The sequence below is a fragment of the Rana temporaria genome, chromosome 1 (assembly GCF_905171775.1).
Source record: "Rana temporaria chromosome 1, aRanTem1.1, whole genome shotgun sequence".
NCBI lineage: Eukaryota > Metazoa > Chordata > Amphibia > Anura > Ranidae > Rana > Rana temporaria.
In genome coordinates this window covers 93,323,364-93,346,141 of record NC_053489.1, presented here as the reverse complement: position 1 = coordinate 93,346,141, position 22,778 = coordinate 93,323,364, and the positions used below count along the sequence as shown (strand labels likewise).

The 22,778-nt window shown below is 40.6% G+C and overlaps 1 protein-coding gene across 2 annotated transcripts in view; it reads left to right on the top strand.

The window, feature by feature from the left end:
- The window catches only part of IPO11 (importin 11), a 652,108-nt gene that overhangs the window by 105,131 nt on the left and 524,199 nt on the right, over positions 1-22,778 (top strand). For both annotated transcript variants that reach the window (XM_040340423.1, XM_040340415.1), the window contains 2 exons: positions 4,701-4,833; positions 10,749-10,807. In XM_040340423.1, the coding sequence (XP_040196357.1) occupies positions 4,701-4,833; positions 10,749-10,807 (192 nt within the window). The remainder of the gene's footprint in view (positions 1-4,700; positions 4,834-10,748; positions 10,808-22,778) is intronic.

Here is a 22,778-nt window from a genome sequence, read left to right as displayed (position 1 = left end):
AAATGCCATAAATCTTTCCTATGGTTTGTAGACGCCATACATTTTGTGCAAACCAATCAATATCTGCTTATTGTGATTTTTTTTTTTACCAAAAATATGTAGAAGAATACATATCTGCCTAAACTGAGGAAAAAAAATGTTGTTAAAAAAAAGGGATATTTACTATAGCAAATAGTAAAAGATATTGTTTTTTTTTTAATTAAATGTCGCTCTTCTTTTGTTTATAGTGCTAAAAATAAAAACTGCAGAGGTGATCGAATACCACCAAAAGAAAGCTCTATTTGTGGGAAATAAAGTACATGAATTTTGTTTGGGTACAACGTCACAACATCGCATGACCGCGCAATTGTCAGTTAAAGTGACGCAGTGCAGTATCGCAAAAAATGGCCTGGTCATTGAGCAGCCAAATCTTCCGGGGCTGAAGTGGTTTAATAAAGGTCAAGTTTTATACTACACCACCACATTTTTTCTTTCTTTTGGTGAATGAGTAGTATTCACATGAGGTGCGGTATCTGGGGTGCCCCCTGTGTTGCTTCCAGATTCCAATAAGCTCCCAGCCCCAAAGCACCTCCCCATGTTGAGGACATGTGACCTGGTCCCCTCCCCTTTCTGACCTCTTGAGCTGCATGCTCGGATAAGGATTTGGTACAGATTTTGGGGGGACCCCACGCCACTGTTAAAAAAAAAAAAGCGTTGAGTGAAATTCCCCTCAAAATCCATATCCGACCCAAAGGGCCTGGTATGGCCACCGCCCCCTTTTTTTTTAGGTTCAATAAAGTTTTTTTGTATTTTTTAGACAAGTATAAACAGAAAGTCAACAAAGTCTGATTGAGCACCCTGAATTGCATTCAGTTGTCAGCCGGGAACCCCGCTGACAGCTGATGAGTCATCTGTTATTAAGGACACAGCAGCCTGGCTTCTTGGCCCGCTCCTTAACCAGCTATTCACAGTTTGTAATGTAGATGTGAACCATAGGAAACCATGTTAAATGGACTGTAGTGCGTTTCTGCAAACTGCAAAACGTACTAAAAAATGCATAAGTGTGAACCTAGTGTCATGATTAGGAGGATGAAATGGATAGCAATGTTGCCATTTTCCTTTATAATACAAAATGATGTAGATCCTATTAATGCTTAGACCCCATACAAACAGGATATTTTTAATCAGCATTAAAATCACACCTAAAGCCACGTTGTGCAAAAACTTTTAGGTGTGTCAAATGCTTGAGCGGTTGAGGCGCTTAGTGCTATAGCGCATTTATTCACATTGGGCGCCTTTTTGTGGCAAAACTCTACTTTGCTGAACATGCTGGCCATGGTTGTTTTTTTTTTCTTGTCCCTAAACACCTGTAAATGCCTGTGTGTGCATGGACACATTGGCTAACATAGAGGCAGCAACAAAAATGCAAAACCTCTCTAAAAGCGTCCTTTTTAACACCCTGTATGCGTGGGGCTTTAGTGTGATAGTGACATCTTGACTAGATAGATTTCAGATTAGACTGGTAATTGGAATCTTGGATCACTGATGAATGGTAGGAAGAAGAGTGCAATTTTTTTCTAGCTCAGAAACTATTTATTGGTCACAAAATTGGCTCAATACAGACAATGCATTCTGGGGGCTTTGGAATCCCACTTCACTAAAGACACCATTAAATATAAAGGTACAGCGCTAACACTCTACTTAAACCTGTGACATATACCAAACCAACAGCATAAAATTGAACATATGATTGTCAATAAAGTTCATTAGCCACTTACCCCCCGGACCATATTGCTGCCCAAAGACCAGAGTACTTTTTGCGATTTGGGACTCTGTCGCTTTAACAGACAATTGTGCGGTCGTGCGACGTGGCTCCCAAACACAATTGGCGTCCTTTTTTTTCCCACAAATAGAGCTTTCTTTTGGTGGTATTTGATCACCTCTGCGGTTTTTAGTTTTTGCGCTATAAACAAAAATAGAGCAACAATTTTGAAAAAAATGAATATTTTTTACATTTTGCTATAATAAATATCCCCCAAAAATATATAAAAAAACATTTTTTTTCCTCAGTTTAGGCCGATACGTTTTCGTCTACATATTTTTCGTAAAAAAAATCGCAATAAGCGTTTATTGATTGGTTTGCGCAAAAGTTATAGCGTTTACAAAATAGGGGGTAGTTTTGTGTCATTTTTATTATATTTTGTTTACTAGTAATGGCGGCTGGGAGAGAGGACGTCATATTACGTGCTCTCGCCCAGCAGAGCCACCTTGTGGATGTATTTCGACGGTGCGCGGTCGGCAAGTGGTTAGTGTGCAAAACCCAGCACCATTTTGAGATAAGCATGTCCAATTTTTCACGTTAACCACTTCCATACCAGGCACTTACGCACCTTCCCGCCCAAGCCAATTTTCAGCTTTCAGCGCTGTCGCACTTTGAATGGCAATTGCGCGGTCATGCTACACTGTACCCAAACAAAATTGGCGTCCTTTTTTCCCCACAAAAAGAGCTTTCTTTTGGGGGTATTTGATCACCTCTGCAATTTTTTTTTTTTTACGCAACAACTAAAAAAATTACGTTTTTATTTTTTTCTGTAAATTTTTTTGTAAATAAGTACGTTTTCTCTTTCAATTACGGGCACTGATATGGCGGCACTGATGGGCACAGATGAGATGGCACTGATGGACATAGATGAGGTAGTACTGATAGGCACCGATGAGGTGTCACTGATGGGCACTGATTGGCGGCGCTGGTATGCGGCACTGATGGGCACTCATAGGCGGCACTAATGGGCACTCATGGGCGGCACTGATGGGCACTCATGGGCGGCACTGATGGGCACTCATGGGCGGCACTGATGGGCACTCATGGGCGGCACTAATGGGCACTCATGGGCGGCACTTATGGGTGGCACTGATGGGCGGCACTTATGGGTGGCACTGATGGGTACTTATGGGTGGCACAGATGGGCACTGATAGGTGGGCACTGATGGACACTGTGGGGTGGCACTGATGGACACTGTGGGGTGGCACTGATGTATCAATGTTGCCAGTCAGTGCCCATTTGTGGGCACTGATTGGCATCTTTTTTTTTTTTTTACTGCCTTTTTTTTTTTGCCTTTTTTTTTGCCCAGTGTGGGCTTCCCTGGTGGTCCAGTGTGGCGATCCGAGGGGGGGGCTGCGCTGATAAACTGTCAGACGCGAGTGAGGAAGAGCCGATCAACGGCTCTTCTTGTTTACATCGTGATCAGCCGTGGTTGGACACGGCTGATCATGTGGTAAAGAGCCCCCGCCGGAGGCTCTTTACCGAGATCGAAGATGCAGGGTGTCAGACTGACACCCCGCATCACCGATCGCCGCAGGGCGCGCGCGGCATGAAATCCTGCAGGACGTCCATAGATGTCCTGTCAGGAGTTCAGAACCACTTCCCGGACGTAAATCCCCTATGGACCGGGCGGGAAGTGGTTAAGCAATTACAATTCTTCACCACTTGTGCTTTAAAACCTTTATGAGCCCTTTTTACAGTAGGTCAAATTTTACTTTTAATGTCCAAGATGGTTCCTCTTTAAGGCTCTCCCCCTAATTCTTATGTGTTAGCTATTTTTCATAGTATAATGGAAAATACCAAATACAGTAAAACCTTGGTTTGAGAGCGTTTTGCAAGGCAAGCAAAATGTTTTAATAAAATATACCTTGATATACAAGCTATGTCATGATATAAGAGTAGCGTCATGTCACAACCGAGTATAAAAAAGAAGAGGTGCGCATCTAAGTGTAGCAGTATGGTTACATTTAATGAAGGTACAACATTTATCAACTTCTTGCTACACTTAGAGGTGCCTCTCTTCTCTTTTATACCCTGTAAAAAAAATGCTTTGATATACAAGTGCTTTGGATTACAAGCATGTTTCTGGAACAAATTATGCTCGCAAACCAAGGTTTCTTTATCGTACATCACAGGACACAGAGCCTAGTAATTACTAAGTGGGTTATATTCCAACCTTCAGGTGCTGGACACTGGTGTAATCAATTAGACAGGAAGTTTCCTCCCTATATAACCCCTCCCATACTGGGAGCACCTCAGGTTTTTCACCAGTGTCTAAGGTGTTGGTCACGAGTGAAGATGTGCTCTGAGGAGCTCCACTGGAGGGATCCATGCTGGATTTAAATAGCCTCCATAAAGACCAGATCCATCCAAAGTGCCTTGAGGCCAAAGTGGATGGTACCTGGGGCCTTGTATCTAAAGCACAAGGTTTTTGCCTGTAATGCCTCTCTTCGGAGGGCTGGATGCTGGGTTCTAGTACTTTGGTTATAACCACATACCAAAGATTTTCTGTCAGGATGCGGTACAGGTCCAGGGGAGTGGAAACCCTGTCTAGGATCCCGGTCCCTGAAGGTCTGTTGACTTAACCCACTGTGATGGGTGAAGATTGGGTCTGTCTGTGCTCGGCAGTATCCTGCGGCGGGGAATAAGGTAAGTGAAGACAATCCTAGGTAAATGCCTTAAGGATTGTCTTCCATGTATCATAGTGTAGTGTTTATTAAAAGGATAAACGATATAAAAAAAATATAGTAATCTCACATTATACAGTGCCTTTTACCGACACCAGTGTATACAGCTTTTGGGAAATACATTTGGTTACAGTGTTCATTAATTTGCATAACAAAAGAGATAATTCATAGGCTCATATTTTTAACTTGATTATTTTTTTCTACATTTCAGCTAGCTTCAGAGATCTACACTTTTGCCTGCATCTTGTGGAATCATCATGCCGACACGTTCCTGCAACAGATCTGCTCTGGTGGGGACCCGGCTGCTATTAGCTCAATGGAAAGAGCCGCGCTGTCGCTAAAAGGTTTGCTGGTTGTTTTTTGCTTTAACCAATTTTAAGATGGGCTCAGACATAGTTATTTATTTATAATTATCCTACCATAAAATTATAATTTTTTTTATAATGTACTACCACCATTACTCCATAGGAATAACACATGCTGAGGTATCTAAATACTTAGGTATCATTATAGCAACTGGGTAGCGTTTGATACAGTACAGTCGGTTAAAATGTATTCTTCTTCCAAAATGCTACGTTTTTTGTTTTACTTTTGGATACCTTATATCTCCACAATTTAAAGCTCAGTGTCCTCCACTCTGGACCCTTTTTTTGTTGCTTCTGCAGTCTGTATAACAAGGCTCAGTTTTTGATCTCCAGTTTTTCTCCATGTAAACACATGACATTGGTTAGGGTTCCAGTGAAGAACAAACTACCAATTCACCAGCTTCTAAGCAGAGTATGCAGCAGGCCTATAAAATGGAATGCCTGCTCACCAAGAGGATCCCTTGTAAAGTTATTCTCCTAAATAAAAAGTACTAAAGAAGGATAATGCCTATTAAAGAAGGAGCACACTAATTCCTTTTTTGGCACTTAAGTTGGTGGTGTTCTTTTCTGCAACCACAGGTCAATCCGTGTGCAGAAAGGTTTATCTGTGTGACCCATACTCTGGATGGTGAGAAGGGAAAAGTATCTGTCTAATTCACACAGTGTTGTACCTTGTAATGGATGTTTATGCAAAGATGTATGTGCTTGTTGTCCTGCCTTTGGTGTTCCTGCTAATTGCACAGATGTGCAATCTTGTTCTAAAGAGACCCAACGTTTTTAAACTCTCTGTGCTTGCACCCGTCTATACATTTTAAATCTGGATTGTCCCTCTACTTCCAACACTGATTTTATAAGTACTGCAAAGGTGCAATTATTGTAAGTTATTATTATACAGGATTTATATCGTGCCAACAGTTTATGCCTCGCTTTTCAATAAAAAGGGGGACAGTACAATTACAATACAGTTCAACACAGAAGGAATAGAAATGTCCTGCTCGTGGAGCTTACAATCTAAAATGCAACCCTTTTCATTTCTTGTTATAACATGTTAAACACTCTGCAGTCTGGCACTTTATATTCCCTAATATCACTTTAGTCCGATGTACAGAATAAACCTGTCTAGAACTTTTGATCCATACAATTCGTTTCTTTCTCCCTCGTCACCATTTCTCAATTAAGCCTTCAGCATTCATGTTCTTGTCTATGTTAAGTTTTCTTCTGCTTGTCTCCCTTCACTTCCCTTCAAGAAAACACATAAAAAAAAACTATCTTCTCATAAAGGCACTCTTTCTGACTTCTTTTCCACGACCTAATAATCACTGATCTACTTGTTAAATCTGCCCCTAGACAGATTTGAAAAGACAGCGGCTAATTCAGTTATGTATAGGGGTGCTTCACCCAAAAGAGGAAGTTCTGCTTCTCTGCATTCCCTTCCTCCTTTTGACTTTAACCTTTTTTCTCCTGCTGACTTTTACCATAAGGACACTTACTCTCTAGGGAGCCCGCAATGTCGGCACGCGAAGCACCCGGCATCCTTGCTAAGGGAAACAAGAACTGAAGCCTTGTGGGGAGGGGGGGGGGGGTTGTGCAACGGACATTGCAAAGATCGCCGCACAATTTTTGACAGGTATCCTCTCCCCTCGAAAGGTGCCAAATGTGGCAGCGCAGGAGAGGGGGATGCATTGATAACAGATGGGCCATTGAATCCTTTTGGTAACGCCTTGGCTTCAGGCTTTACTAGCTGTTGTTGGAGGGCTCTCTCTTCTCCCCTGCAGTACTTTTCTTACTTAAACTCAGAGTTCCAGTTTAATCATTAATTATGGAAAGCAGCACTAAGGCTATTGGCTGCTGCAGTGCTCATAAGCTGCCTGAAGGGGAGAGCAGTGTGGTACTTCATTTGTGCAACTCCTCCTTCTCCATCCATTTAACAGGCTGGGGGTTTGTTCTTGCCAAACTTTGCAGCTACTGCAATGCAGTTAAGTACCTAACTATGCTTTCTAAAAGGATTGCCTGCATCACAAAACCGACTACTCAGCATTCCAAATCATTTAACAGCTATAGCAGTTTCCATGTATGTATTCTAACTATATGTTTACTGTAGATCAATGGTTTCCAAACTGCAGCCAAGGAGCTGGATGCGGGCAGCCCTTTGCCTGCTTTCATGTGGCCCTTTTTTAGAAATGAATTAGCAAGCTTTCTTAACCCCTGAAGAAGGAAGTACACTCACAATAATAGGAATTGGATGCCTGTTATGTTTTTTGGAAACCTGTAGGGTTATTGTTGCTACCATAGTCTGTACTTTGTATATAGTATGTATTGCAACAACTAAGCAGCTGCATTTTTCTGAATCATGTTCCATGATTGTTTTTTAATTTTTATATAATTTTCTTCCATTAAAATGTATGTACTTTTTACATTTTCATACTCTTTATTGTTATCCTGTACTGGTTTCCTGCCCACACTATCCCTTGGGGCATTTCCTTTTTTCACTTCATCTGGCCCTTGGGGCAATATTCCCTCCACTGTCAACAACAGTGGAACATAGTTCCTGAGACTGACACCAACAACGGTGCACTATTCCTCCCACTAATACCAATGGTAGGGCACTATTTCCCCCACTGACACCAATGAGAGGGCCCTATTCCTTTCACTGACACCAACAATGGGTCACTAAATATCCCAATTACACCAATGATGGGAGTATTATTCCTCCCCCTTATACCAATGATGGGGCACTATTCCTCCCCCAACATGCTTTTTACTCTCTTTGACACCCTGAAATTTTCTGCTCACGCTGGCCAGTCTGGCCCCCTAAAGTTTGATGGACTTTAAACTGGTCCTTTTGTTTAGAAAGTTTGAAAACCCCCTGCTGTAGATTGTTACGTGGAATTCAGTAAACAGCTACTGCTGCCACAACTACTTCTGCTAAACTTTCTTTGCCTTTTATGTTTTTAGGTTGTAAGGTCATTTGGGCAGAGTTTTCACTATCCTGTTTTTTGTATAACCAGTATTGAGCATATTTTCTACATATAGAACAATAATAACTTGTGATGTTTAAGACACATTTTAGTATGGGACGTTGCATGATATAGATGGGCAGGACAGAAAAATCAATATTTAACATCTTCTTGAGATAGGGTGGTGCTTTCCTGGACATCAGAAGATTGAAAAGTGATTAATCCATGAAACCTGTCACATCAAGATGTCTACAGACATTGAGTTATTAACTCCAACTTGAAGAATTTCGCCAATACATAATAACAATTTATCATGTCTCTTTCAAATGGGAAGTAATGCCTGAAATTTGAAACGGGTCACTGCTGTATGTGAAGTGAAGGAGAAAAGGGATATCAATCAACCAGTGTAAATACATGTAGAAAATGGAATTCAAATTAAGTGCATCATTTTTTTTTTTTTATCAAAGAGAAACTATAATAGTTATAATGTTTTTTTTTGGTTTGTTTTCTTTATGTTTATAATACTATCTGTCTTATAATGTGACACACTCATGACTGTGACCTTTTACATGTGTGGAGACCATACATACAACATATTTTAAGTAAACATTTCATTCTTTGGCCTGAGCCCACTAATAATGGACAAGTCACTCAGAAGAATCACTGCTGATGGGTCATTTAGTTGTGTAAACCAATGTTTCTCAACCAGGATGCTGTAAATCAGCATCATGAGTTGCCATGGTTAGGGCAGGCCATGCACCAGCACTATAATCAAACAACCGATGAGGCTCTAGGGCTAAGATATACGGTGTCATTTGTTGCTTTGATGGTGCCAGCCGGTTCAACCACATCTTGACAACTCATGATGATCCAGGGCATGGGAGAAGCAGGGCTGTTCCCAGCATTCAGGATAGGACAGAAGCCTGCCTCCTCCAGACCTCCTTCATCTTTTCCTGGCTGCCATGCTGCTGGAGCCAAAAGAAAGGGCTCCTATGTGAAGTGTGAGCTCTGTGATGGGGGAATCTGATTTCATGGGGGAAACTTCTAAAGTGAAGGGGGGCTTCTAATCTAAAGGCAATGGTTTGCTTTGTCCTAGGTGTATGTTTCCAGTTGATAAGCACCATTTAATTTTTTACATTTTAGACCAGGGTGTATGTGATGGACCCCCGTACTCCAGATGAGTCTGTCCGCCATATCGCTCCTCTGTTCGGTACCACACAATCCAAGACCCCTTAGCTTTCCAATTCACCAGTCGTAGCTCAGTGTAGGGTAAAACATCAGATAGTTTATTAGAACCAGAATACAAGTCTTATATACAGTTAAAGAGGAGGAGGTTCCTACCTCCTGCTCATATTACTCTAACAATACACAGAAACATAAATTAACGTGAGCTAATTAACTAATCCCTTAAAGCAGCCGATTTGACTCCCTAACTACAATGCACTACATCATACATATCAACACAGAACACCTTTATACAATTTCAGAGTTAATTAGCACAAGCAACAATGGTGGAAAGACTCTTAGAAGTTATCCTAGACTCATTTACATTATAACAGACAGACAGGTGGCTGGAGCTGACATCCGCATATTCGAACAGTATGTGTCCCAACATTATGAATTTATCACTATTTCTAATATGACATATACATGGTTCCCAGAGTCTGTGTGTCTTGGGGGGGACATGGACCTGAATCCAAAGTAACACCACCTCAAGGGTCCCCAGGCATACAGCTCACAAAGAGCACCGTTCCCCCAAATGCCAGGGCCTATAATCGCAAGGCTAGCATTCAGTCCCCTCCGAAAGCCTCTGTCCCGAGTGAGTCTGTCACAGTGTATATCTTTTGAAGCAGGGATGGACAAATCCCGGGCGCCAGGTCGCCATGGCGACTAGAAATAGTGTCCTGGCGACTTGGCAGGTGGGCGCCATCTGGTGGTGAGCCGTTGGTATTAGAAGTTATTACTACCAGATGTGAGCTGGCGCCATCTGATGGTGGCCGTTGGTATTACACGTTATGCATTACACGTTAAACAGCAATTCTAATGTCATTTTTCACTATTTTCACTGCCATCTTCTTCCCTCTAATTAGAACCCCCAAACAGTATATATATTTTTTATCCTAACACCCTAGAGAATAAAATGGCGATCGTTGCAATACTTTCTGTCATGCCGTATTTGCGCAGCGGTCTTACAAGCGCACTTTTTGGGGAAAAAATTACACTTTTTTTAATTAAAAAATAATACAACAGTAAAGTTATCCCCATTTTTTTTAATATTATGAAAGATAATGTTGCGCCGAGTAAATTCATACCCAACATGTCATGCTTCAAAATTGCGTCCACTCGTGGAATGCCGACAAACTTTTACCCTTTAAAATCTCCATAGGCGATTGTTTAAAAAAATCTACAGATTGCATGTTTTGAGTTACAGAGGAGGTCTAGGGCTAGAATTATTGCTCTCGCTTTACCAATCGCGGCGATACCTCACATGTGTAGTTTGAACACCGTTTACATATGCAGGCGCTGCTCACGTATGTGTTCGCTTCTGCGCGCAAGCTCGTCGGGACGGGGTGCGTTTTCTGGCTCCTAACTTTTTTAGCTGGCTCCTAGATTCCAAGCAAATTTGTCAACCCTGCTTTAAAGGGTGCCATGACTGAGAGGTTGAGAATTACAGGTGTAAACAGGTTTTTTTTATATTAAAGGAGAAAACGGAGAGCCTTTAAAACACCTAAAGCTCCAACTTTTGCTTCAAAAGCAAACCGCAAAATATTAATGTGGTATGTCTTATATTTACTAGCAAAATTAGTTTGAATTCTGACCACCATAAGAGCAATATCTTAAAATTTCTTTAGGGTATGAAAATATGTTTGGAGAGCATTCTTCGCCCAATTTTTTGTTCAGATTGGTAATTCAGAATGTTGTTTTTTTTGTTTTCAGTTCTTCGTAAACTGACTGTTCATGGCTTTACAGAACCTCACCAGAATGCAGAGATTATGGTAAGAACATTTAGTAGGGTAATTCATTGGATTCTTTGGGACCATCAATATAAATAGTTGCTAACTTAAACAGTGTCAAAGAAATTAGGATTAGGAATTCCTGAAAAGAAGCAGTGGAATTAGATGGTTACTGTTGGTGCCGCCTCCTTTATTTTTTATTTTTATCAATTAGGTTGAAATAAATGTGTCTTCTTGGTAAAGGCATTAAAAAAAACCCTGCCACCAAATAGTAAATTGCAGGTAAAGGTACTGAAAAAATACTATTTAAATGCTTTGGATGCACTTGCAATGCTCCTTAGAACTTAGAAAAAATGTGACTGCTCAAGAAAGAGTCAATACATTTAGTGTAAAAGTCCAAACAAAGTCCAAATCCCTTGTCCAGCGAGCTGCTCCATACCTTGTTTGTTCAAATGTTTATGATCCATTGAGGATGTGCAATAAAACAGCTGCGAGCTCTATATCTCTTTATTTGTCTTCCTTGAGCCTAGTCATTAGAGTGGCTGAGCCTGGCTTTTGTATCTGCTGATTTGATTCTTAGATTTCACACTGTGAACCCATTCTGGCGTGGAACTCATCCCTGCTGGAGGTGCTGCATGTGAAGCCCTAGTACTAAACTGTTGATTTAAAATTCATGCATGGTTTGACCTTTATGATGACGTTCGGACATTTAGGGTGAGAGAGCACCCAAGAGGCGAGTTGAAGGTTCTGCATGGAGAGCGCTTCATAATTTGCACCACGCTAAAGACATTATTCAAGATTGATGAATAATAATCGGTAGTAAAGTGGTAAATTCATACCAATAGTTGTACAGCCCCAAATTTTATGAACACAAATCCAATAATACACATATAGTAATTAATTGTGAATATGTCAATGAGGATTCCCAAATGAAAATACGTAACAAAAAATAAAACTAAACATAAAACCGTGTACTGTATGGTGTCTCTGAAATTCATTCATGAAATTCCATAAACATATTTAACTCCACCACTACGGAAAGTTGGGGCAGACTCTCACCTCCCAAGATGGACCTTTTTGAAGTATAAAATGTCAGCTCATACAGGCTCCCTTTCAGAAAAGCTGGAATCATCTGTAGTGGAGGATTCAGGCTTCTTTAATCCCTATGGGTCTGCTCAAGGAGAATATATTTTGTTGCAGTCATAAAAAATGTAAAAGACTAACAATAGTACTGTTTCCCACAATCGATGAAATCTTTATTCATTAAATCCGAACTCACATTATAAAAACAGCTTGAATCAATAATGTATACAGAGCAGGGTAGCTCCCGCAGCTCACCACACAAGGCCGATCATGCTGACAGCTACACATGCTCGGTAATTGCCGGATCGCTGCAAGATGTAAACACCATCAGTGCTGAAGACTCAGTGTGCCTAGCATTCAGCTGGGCTCAATTCTACAACTACTGATAATTCCACAATCTTGATTAATTCCTTTAGCGCCGTGCTTTTTTATTCTATGTATAGGTTGTGCAAACAATGCAGGGAAATTTGTGGTGGGAACTGCTGTGGTGGGGTATGGTTTTCAAGTGCCACTTCAGGAACAAGCTATGAGCCTGTTCATAAAAGAGCTTTAGGCCCCTTTCAAGGGATCTGTTGCAGCAGTCCGCCAGCTCAGCGGGAGATCTCCGCTGAGCGGGCGGATGACAGGTCCCTCTCTGCTCACTGAGAGAGGAGGGGCTTGTTGAGCGCCGCTGCTTTTCTATGGAGAGATCGGACGAGAACAGCCAGCGTGTCCGTTTTTTCCTCAGATCTCACCCGATCCGATCCACCAGGACGGATGGCAACGTATCGCCATTATACTAAATTGGTAGCCACCATTTTCTGTTGTGATTTGTGGCTGTTTAGCTGCCAATCACATGAGGAAGTTCCCAGACTTATTGTACTGATAAGTTCATAGTCTCAAGCAGCAATGAGCTTATAGTTTGAGAATCCGAAGCTACCATTAAGGTTGTTGACCCAGTTTGCTGGAGGCAGTTCTGTTATGCAGCAATACAGTTAATGCCTTTGTCAAGATGATAAGTTTACTTTAAGAAAATAAACAGCAAGCAGCTCATCAATTTATACCTAGGAAGAGGTTCACACAGGAGAGGCAGTTTTTTTTTACATATGCATGAAACAAACGAATGCCTCAGCATTTAACACGTCAGCTAACAAAACAAAGGATAACAGGTTTGGATGTCGTATATACACCTTTCAAAGTACCTCTGGAGGTATAGTCCTCTGCAATTAATAAGAGTGCACTACTGATAGCATTCAAATTGTGAGCAAATTTATCTAAGGGTGGCTTTAACTTTAAGGTTTAACACAGTATTAGACTGCCACTGTTTTTAAGCTTAACACACTGAGCGCAATAAAATCAACATTCCCCAGTGAACTATTTCGTAAAATTGTTATCCAACACTTGCAGTTTATAACTTTAAATTCTGCAGGCTCCTGTTCTCTCAGTGCTGCTTCCCAGAACTTTCAATTGTCACAGGAAAGTGTTAAAGCCTAAGTTTAGGTACATGAAAAACAAAAGAAGATTAGCACAAGGGATCTTATTTAAATTTAATGTGACATGTGCCTTGTGCTGGTGCCAGCTGTCATAGTTAAAAGCCACAGTCCCCCCCCCCCCCCCCATTCCATACCTAACAATTCTATTGTTCTGGTGCTGGGGGAATTAATTCTAGCACTGCACCTGTGACAGTCAATCATCAGGAGTGCTGATTATGCCCCCCTCCCCCCTCCTCCATTAATAGAAACTATACTATAGGTTCTATGATTGAATAGCAATACATGAATGGAGGAGACGGATCTTTCATTCATCCTTCCATCCTCCATTCATAGATCATTTTGGAAGCTGTAATACAGCTTTTATAAATGGTGGAGGGATGTGGAAAGGGCAGACATAATTGTTACTTTTGCTGAGTGCCTGTCACAGGTGAGGGGCTGGTATTAACCCTTGCAGCACCAGAAGATTTCGACTGCAAGGTATGAAAGGGAGCAGAGGATTAGCTGGCACAAGCACAATAAATGCTTTGCATTAAATGTTCCCTGATGCTGATTTTTTTTAAGACTTTTTATCTAAACCTAAGCTGTAACAGTAGATATTGCAGTCCCCAGTCAGTTTAAATGCTTGCCGACCTGCCACCGTCGTTGGCTCCCCTCCGCGAGAGCCCGTAGCTCTACGTCGGCTCTCTCGCAGGCCACTAGGGGCGCACGCGTGCCCCTCGCTCGCCCCCGACCCCGTGCCTGGCGGGCGCGATCGCCGCCGGGCACCCACGATTGCTTGTTACAGAGCGGGGACCGGGAGCTGTGTGTGTAAATACACAGCTCCTGGTCCTGTCAGGGGGGGAAATGCTGATCCTCTGTTCATACAACGTATGAACAGAAGATCAGTGATTTCCCCTAGTGAGGCCACCCCCCCTACAGTTAGAACACACCCAGGGACATACTTAACCCCTTCCCGCCCCCCTAGTGTTAACCCCTTCACTGCCAGTGGCATTTTTATAGTAATCCAATGCATTTTTTTTAGCACTGATCGCTATAAAAATGCCTATGGTCCCAAAATAGTGTCAAAAGTGTCCGAAGAGTCCGCCATAATGTCGCAGTACCGAAAAAAAATCGCTGATCGCCGCCATTACTAGTAAAAAAAAAATATTAATAAAAATGCCATAAAAATACCCCCTATTTTGTAAACGCTATAACTTTTGCGCAAACCAATCAATAAATGCTTATTGCGATTTTTTTTTTTTACGAAAAATATGTAGAAGAATACGTATCGGCCTAAACTGGGGACATTTTTTTTTTTTTTTTTATATATATATTTTTGGGGGATATTTATTATAGCAAAAAGTAAAAAATATTATTTTTTTCAAAATTGTCGCTCTATTTTTGTTTATAGCGCAAAAACTAAAAACCGCAGAGGTGATCAAATACCACCAAAAGAAAGCTCTATTTGTGGGGAAAAAAAGATGTTAATTTTGTTTGGGAGCCATGTTGCACGACCGCGCAATTGTCAGTTAAAGCGACGCAGTGCCGAATCGCAAAACGTGCTCTGGTCTTTGGGCAGCAATATGGTCCGGGCGTTAAGTGGTTAATCTCCGTATAAATACAACTCTTCTATGAAGCCCTCAGAGATTTCTTACAGGACCTTATTGAACAAACAAAGGTTCTGAGGGCCAAGGAACACACCAGACAGGTCAGGCATAAAGTTGTGGAAAAGTTTAAAGCAGGGTTAGGTTCTAAAATAAAATCCCAAGCTTTGAACATCTCACGGAGCACTGTTCAATCCATCATCCAAAAATGGAAAGAGTATGGCACAACTGCAAACCTGCCAAGACATGGCCGTCCACCTAAACTGACAGGCCGGGCAAGGAGAGCATTAATCAGAGAAGCAGCCAAGAGAATCTGCAGAGAGCCACAGCTCAGGTAGGAGAATCTGTCCACAGGACAACCATTAGTCCTGCACTCCACAAATCTGGCCTTTATGGAAGAGTGGCAAGAAGAAAGACATTGTTGAAAGAAAGCCATAAGAATTCCTATTTGCAGTTTGAGAAGCCATGTGGGGGACACGGCAAACATGTGGAAGAAGGTGCTCTGGTCAGATGAGACCAAAATTGAACTTTTTGGCCTAAAAGCAAAATGCTATGTATGGCGGAAAACTAACACTGCATATTACCCTGAACACACCATCCCCACCATGAAACATGGTGGTGGCAGCATCATGTTGTGGAAATGCTTTTCTTCAGCAGGGACAGGGAAGCTGGTCAGAGTTGATGGGTAGATGGATGGAGCCAAATACAGGCCATTTTAGAAGAAAACCTGTTAGTGTCTGCAAAAGACTGGGGCGGAGGTTCACCTTTCAGCAGGACAATGAACCTAAACATACAATGTTTTATATTGAAGCATATTCATGGGTTAGAATGTCCCAGTCAAAGTCCAGACTTAAATCCAATTGAGAATCTGTGACAAGACTTGAAAATTGCTGTTCACAGGCACTCTCCATCTAGTGCTCTTTTGCAAAGAATTTCACTCTTTAGATGTGCAAATCTGGTAGCGACATCCTCAAAAAAGACTTGCAGCTGTAATTGCAGCAGAAGGGGGTTCTACAAAGTGTTGACTCAGGGGGGGCTGAATACAAATGCAAAAAAAAAAGTAAACTAATGCAGCCACCACAACTGATGCCGCGTACAGACGGTCGTTTTATGCGATGTAAAAAAACGACGTTTTCTGTGAAGTAAAAAACGACGTTTTTGAAACTTAAATTTTCAAAAACGAAGTTGCCTACACACCATCGTTTTTTCACAGTGCTCTAGCAAAGCGAGGTTCCGTTCCACCACGTTTTTCCATTGAAGCTCGCTTCATAACTAGCTTCTGGGCATGCGCGGGTGTAAAAACGTCATTTGAAACGTCGTTTTTTGCTACACACGGTCAATTTCTGTGAAGTAAAAAAACAACGTTTTGAAAAACGACACATAAAATTGAAGCATGCTTCAATTTTTTTTGGTCGTTTTTCAGAAGACAAAAAACGACGTTTTCTCCCACACACGGTCAATTAAATTGACGTTTTTAAAAACGTCGTTTTTTTACATCGCATAAAACGACCGTCTGTACGCGGCATGAGGATTGGTAAGCTGTAATATATGAAATTTATGGTTTTAATAACGTTAAGTCATAGAACAAAATACCTGAACAAAGTGAAACTATTAAGCAGATTGAGGTCAGCTACACCTATTATATTGGTTTTAGCCTTTAGCCTTAGCAAACATTGCATATTCTAATCCATATTGCTGGGATAATGCAAACACCCTTTTCTTATAAACTGACAAATGAGATAGAATGGCTTCAGTGCAGAGTCTGTCCTCCCTTGTAGCAAATCGCATGCCTGTCTATTTCCCTCATACAAGGCTAGCATAATCAAGAGACAACTCTACTGATACACCTTGGCTTTTTGTGAGCCAGTGCATTCATAACATGTCCAGGCCACAGTAAATTTGCCATTGTTCTTTAGAACTGTGTCCAGAACTGATTTTAGCCTCTGCTAGTTTTATAAATATCTTTTTATAGAGCGCATTTGTAACGTTGGAACATGTGGAAGAATAGGGTCATTTCTTTTCTTTGATTATCTTTTTTAAAATGTTATTTTGTAAAGCAAAATTTAAAAAACTGAATACTGTTTTTGTCGGTTGGCTTTGATTATTCCCCAAGCAATGTTCTGTAAACAAGTTCTACATAAATCTAAATGAGTTTGTAGAGAATAATACAAAGATAGCTGCCTTATTCCTGCTTGGCCCCTATTTGATAAACGCTGAAATTTCCAGGTTCCATCAGTAATATTAAAGTAACCCTTATCTCCTTTTCACATATAAACTAATGATTTTCAGCAGAACATTTGACTCTGTGTTTCCTCTAGTGAGCACTTGCACTGGTGTGTTATATATATGTGTGAATGAATCTGCCCATCACACTCCCAATAGATCCTGCCTGTAAAGTTCATACAGCGTTAGATTAACTACATGACCCTGTAAAGCGGTTTTATTGATAAGCTGTACAGGCTGTGTCCTCCCCACAATTTCAGCTCTTGCCTAGGTTATTTTTACAGGTCTGTCTGAGATTTCCTGCCGTGATCTTTCCCTGCTGTTATGATCGTTACGGTAGATGGAATGTGATTATTTTTTGTCAGTTTACAGCTGAGTGACAGACTGTTAATTGACTATTAGAGCACTACCTACATAATGAAATGTTATCATGGATAATTAGTTTCTATTAACACACTGTCTTCATAGAATGCTAAGTATCTGATCTTAAGCCCGCTGTGTCATTGAGATATGATGTAATGTCCACTGCTTCAAACGTCTCAGGGAAAAACCTTGATGTCTAGTATCACACTTGTACTAAGGATAAACTAGCCAAAGCTGCTGTCACATTGGCACCATAAGCTGCCTGCTCAAAATGTTTCCAAGCTGTCTGGAGGTCCCACAGTAAAGGAACTGTGTGTCAGGGTATGGTGCATACATGTACACTGTGAGAGACCCAACAGGGGCTTTTGGAGGTGATTGCAGGAAGCATCCCACTGCTGCCACCAAATGTAAAGGACCACCTGGCACCCCGCTTGGGTGCCTCCACCAAGATACCAGCTTCCTCCACTCTGGATCCAGGAATTATAGCTGAGAATTAGATGACACTACATTTGTTGCAAACTGGAGCTGACTCTTTATTGTAAATTCACCCAGAATATACTGTACACTACAAAAAATCCAGTAAGAGCCTGATCAATGGCAACTGTAAACGATAACATCAGTACATCTAATTTACTGCTACCATAAACATAAACCATAATCAAGCTAACGTAAACATTTAAGCACCCCACAATAGTTTGATAACAAGGTAAAGTAGACACAATGCTAGTTACATCTCCCAGAGGAATAGCAGACTGGAACAATAGGTGACTCAATTAACAATGGAAATTCACACCTAGGAGACACACAATGGGGAAATTGTACCATGAGAGAAAGACATCTTAGAAAGCATATAATAGCAGGAGACCCCAGAATCAGGTTGTTTTGAGCTGATTATGTTAACATCTGCTCTGAGTTTGGGAGAGGGGCTGAAAGCAGTCAATGCGGAATTGGGCATACAGACCCCAAAGTCTGTATCCAGGTTATATGTTCCCAGAGTCTGTGTGTTTCGGAGAGACGTGGACCTGAAAATCGAACTTCAAAAGGACCTCCATGCACACACCTCCCAAAAGAATAGAGTCCCCCTCAAAATCCAAGGCCCATAGGTAGGCAAGAGGCTACCCTGCAATCTCTTCCAAAAGCCCCTGTCCCGGTTGGGTCTGTTGCATACACATTCTCTCAGCTTCCCACAGTGTGGTTGTTCCTGCCTGAGTAGCCCCATGCAAATGTAGACTTTCAGAAAGTCTGTATTTACATGAGTTTGCTGTAAGCTTCAGTGGCCTATACAGTCCTTGGAGTGCAATTCAACATAGCATATTTGGGATGAGGTGAAACAAGAGTGTCAGGGCCTGGATTCGAACCTGGGACCTCTGCTGTGTCTGGCATTGCCTTGTTCTGCTGAGCCTCCTGGAATGCTGGACAGTTTCCTGGGCAGTTCCTTGAATCCTGCCATTGAACCTTGTTTGTCTTGAACCTTGAACACTTTGCTCCTTCCATGATCTTCCTAATTTAAGCCATGTCTCTGCACTTCCTGTTTGCCAAATTATTGTGCCCTCTCCAGCCAATATCTCACTTTTGTCTCTCCTACTGCTGTCCGTATTTTGCTACCAATTGTTACCGACCTTTGGCTTGTTTCTCGACAATGTTTCTGCTTAAAGAGGTAGAAGTAGAAGAAGTAGTAGACCCTCTGAAAAAAAAATACACCCTTCAAGACAAAGGCATAATGAATTACTTACCTGAGATCGAAGCCCCCGCAACGCTCCTCGTTCACCTCCTCCGTCGCTGCCATCTCTCCCTGAGTGACTTCCAGGTATCGCCGCCAGTCACGGCACAATCGCTGTTAGAAACAGCACACTCAGTGCGCCTGCGCTGTTGTCTGTGGCGCATGCGCCGTAGACATCGGTGCCTGACTTTTTTGCAAATATCTCACAAACCGTGTAGGTTTAGGAGATATTTTTTGCACCTACAGGTAAGCCAGTTTAATCCCAACCTGCAACCATTCATTACTGACCTTTAACTTGTTTACTGACTGCGATTCAGCTCGATCCCTACCTGCTACATCTACTACTAGACCCTGGCTTGCTCACCTCCTGGAGAGGTGATCCTGAGGACCACAACCTTGTACTAACAAGCAGCAAAACCCATCTCCACCATCAGGAGCTCTGGAGAATATCAGTTATTATTTAGACTCACTCTGCACTTCAAGTGAACCCGTGTCATTAGCCAGGGTGACCTGCTTGTATACCTGTCCCGCTTGTCGGTGGTCACTGCTTTACTTCTATAGCTTTCGGCCTCTAAGCCTGACTCCTGACCGTGAATAGAGCTTTGCATATATGTGTTGTTTACAGATCTTTGGGAATTCAGTGATATTTTTGAGTCCACATTCTCCGATCTCAAACAAATGAAGCATTTCTAGTACTTTCATAAATCAACATGGTAGATGAATAAAAAAATTAAAGGTATCCTCCTTGGTGAAGAGGCACTTAAGAGGGGATATGATCGCAATCCACAAATCTGTAAATGGTGCCTCTAGCATTGGGAGGAAACTAATTTAACCAGAGGTCTCTAAAGAAGACAAACGGCCGCAGAATCAAGTTGGGCAAGAAGGGGTTCAATCTTAAAGTGTGTAAGGGGTTGTTTACTGTTAGAAGTAAGGATGTGGATCTTCCTTTCATAGTTGGTGGTCTCAACGAAAAGTGTAGATAAATGTATAAAAACATTTAGAGGTGTTTCTTAATGAACACAATGTACAGGATATAGAAAATGGCAGTGACATATGCGCGCGCGCACACACACACACACGTCAAACCAGTGTCTTTTTCCAACCTTATCAACTATGCTGTACAGAATTTAGGCATTTTAAAGGTAAAAGGGAGTCCTACATCCCACACCTTGTACGTCTTGTGTATTAAGTGGTTTGTCCTGAGCTAATTTTTTAACACACAAGTATACTTCTACACAGTTGGTGTGGGTGGTAAAGCTTACTGATGGGGTCTGTTTAGCTTCTTTCCCAGTGTCTGCAGTGTTTTGCAAGTGTCTAAAATGTATTATGTGGTCAGAATGACAGCTATTACAAATACCTGGAAGAGGATTTGGAAAACATGAAATAGTAAAGAAACTGTATTGTGCTTGGTAAGCTCTCAAAAGGCCTACTAACTGCTTTTTAATCACTCCCATTGTTTTAAATTGTGGAAAGCACAGGCAGTTATGTGTGGATGAGAGCCACGGGACCTTGCAAGGAAAATCCAATTGACTGTCTCAAATTAAGCTGCTAATCAACCTCCTGCTTTTGTATTGACCCATTTGTCCATCTAAACAATCCATTTATAGAAAAGAAGGTGATTAATATGCTATGTCTACTATAAACAACTAGGAAAGATTTTTTATCTTGCACCCTATGATAATTTGGATTAAAAGAATTACGTTTTTTAAAGAACCCCTAAAGGACCTCTATGTTCACAGCTTACACTTAAGTTTTATTACATCAGCGTTGCTGATGTAATAAATATATGCTTACTTGAAAAATCTCCTTTCATATTGTGAGTGCTGCCTGTTTACTGGCCATCTCTTTGGCTGCATTCACCCCTGAGCATAGTGCCTTTTTCTAGCATTTTTATGCGCAATTTTGTTGCGTATTTGCAACTTTTTATACAGTGTTTTTGAGCTTTTTCACATTTTTGTTAGCCAATAGAGAAAACTATCATCTGTTGTATCATTTGTTGCTATTTTTTTCTACTTTAGCGGTTTCATCAGCTTTTATTTCCCTTTTTTATTACTATTATTATTATTATTATTCATTTTTTAGGGTTAGTTTAGGATTAGGGGCTGGGGTTTGGGTTAGGGGTTAATATTTTATTTATTGTCTTTTTATTATTTATTTGTGTTTTGTTAGGGTGTTAATACTACTACTAATAATAAATGAATACATAATTGTAAAATCAGCACACAAATAAATAAAAATAATTATAAATACAATAAATGAATAATTTGTAATAATGCATAATTAACCCCTAGCTTTTTAAAAATACAATAAAATAATAATAAACGCCCTAGTCCTAACACAAAATAAATAAATACATTATTATTAATATGAATATTATTATTAATGTATTTGTATTGTTCGGTTGTTCATTATTTTATTATTAATATTTTTTTAAAGTTAGGCGTTAATTATTTATTAATAGGAATTTTATTTATTATTTGATGAATGTTAGTTATTTGTGTATTTATTTTACATTTTTTTCTATATTACAATTTTGTTTAACATATATATTTTTTGATTATTTGAACAGAAAATTGCTTAAAAACACGTGAAAACGCACACAAAATGAAAAATCGTGCATTTCTATTCATTTCTATGGAAATAAAAATGCAACAAAAATACACAAATCTGCCCAATTTGAGCTACAAAAAAAGGCTTTAGAACTTTTTTGAGCTTCAGGCGTTTGGCTTCAGGCAATTTGGATGTGAACAATCTCCATAGGGAATAATTGAGTTTGTCTCTGTCATTTTGGAGCTTTGAGCTTCAAGCTACAAAACGCTGAGGTGTGACTGGGGCCTTTTTCCGCAACTTAGTGGATCCCCTTCATGCTTTTCAGCTCCTTTTTTTACTTTCCATTGCTAAGGACTATATGTCCAATGGTACCTAGCCTGAAAGCGGTGATTCCTGAACTGACTCCGCCTCCTGAAACTCCTCGTTTTACCACCTTTGTAGTGTGAAATATGTGACACAGCAGTGCCTACTCACAGGGCATAATGAATGCATGTCAGAGAATTCCAGGAAGGAAATTTGTGGGGATCTTCGAAAAAGTTTACAAACTTAAAGATCAATCAGAGTATAGAAGAAGGATACTAATAATTGAAATACAGTGTGGAAATTAATACTGTACATGATTTTACATTTTGGCCATAGATACAGTTTAATAATGCTTAGTTACCCTTATCAGCCCTAATTAACCCGTTCTTCAATTTCTCCCTTTAGCTGTTATTTTCTGCTGTTTTTTTTTTTTTTTTTAACCATTAAGATTTTTTTTTTTGCTTTTTTTTTGTTTTTGTTTTTTTGTTGCATAAAAGGATGCACAATTAAACTAAATATTGCCATGCTTTGTACCAGAAACAGTATTTTAGTGTCATTGTTAAAGTGGTTGTATACCCGCACTGAAATAAAAGAAAACAAAAAAACTGCAAAGCAAAGGCATAATGAGCTAGTATGGAGTGCATACTAGCTCCTTATGAAATACCTTATTTATCGGCGTATACGCGCACTTTTTTCCCCCTTAAAATAAGGGGAAA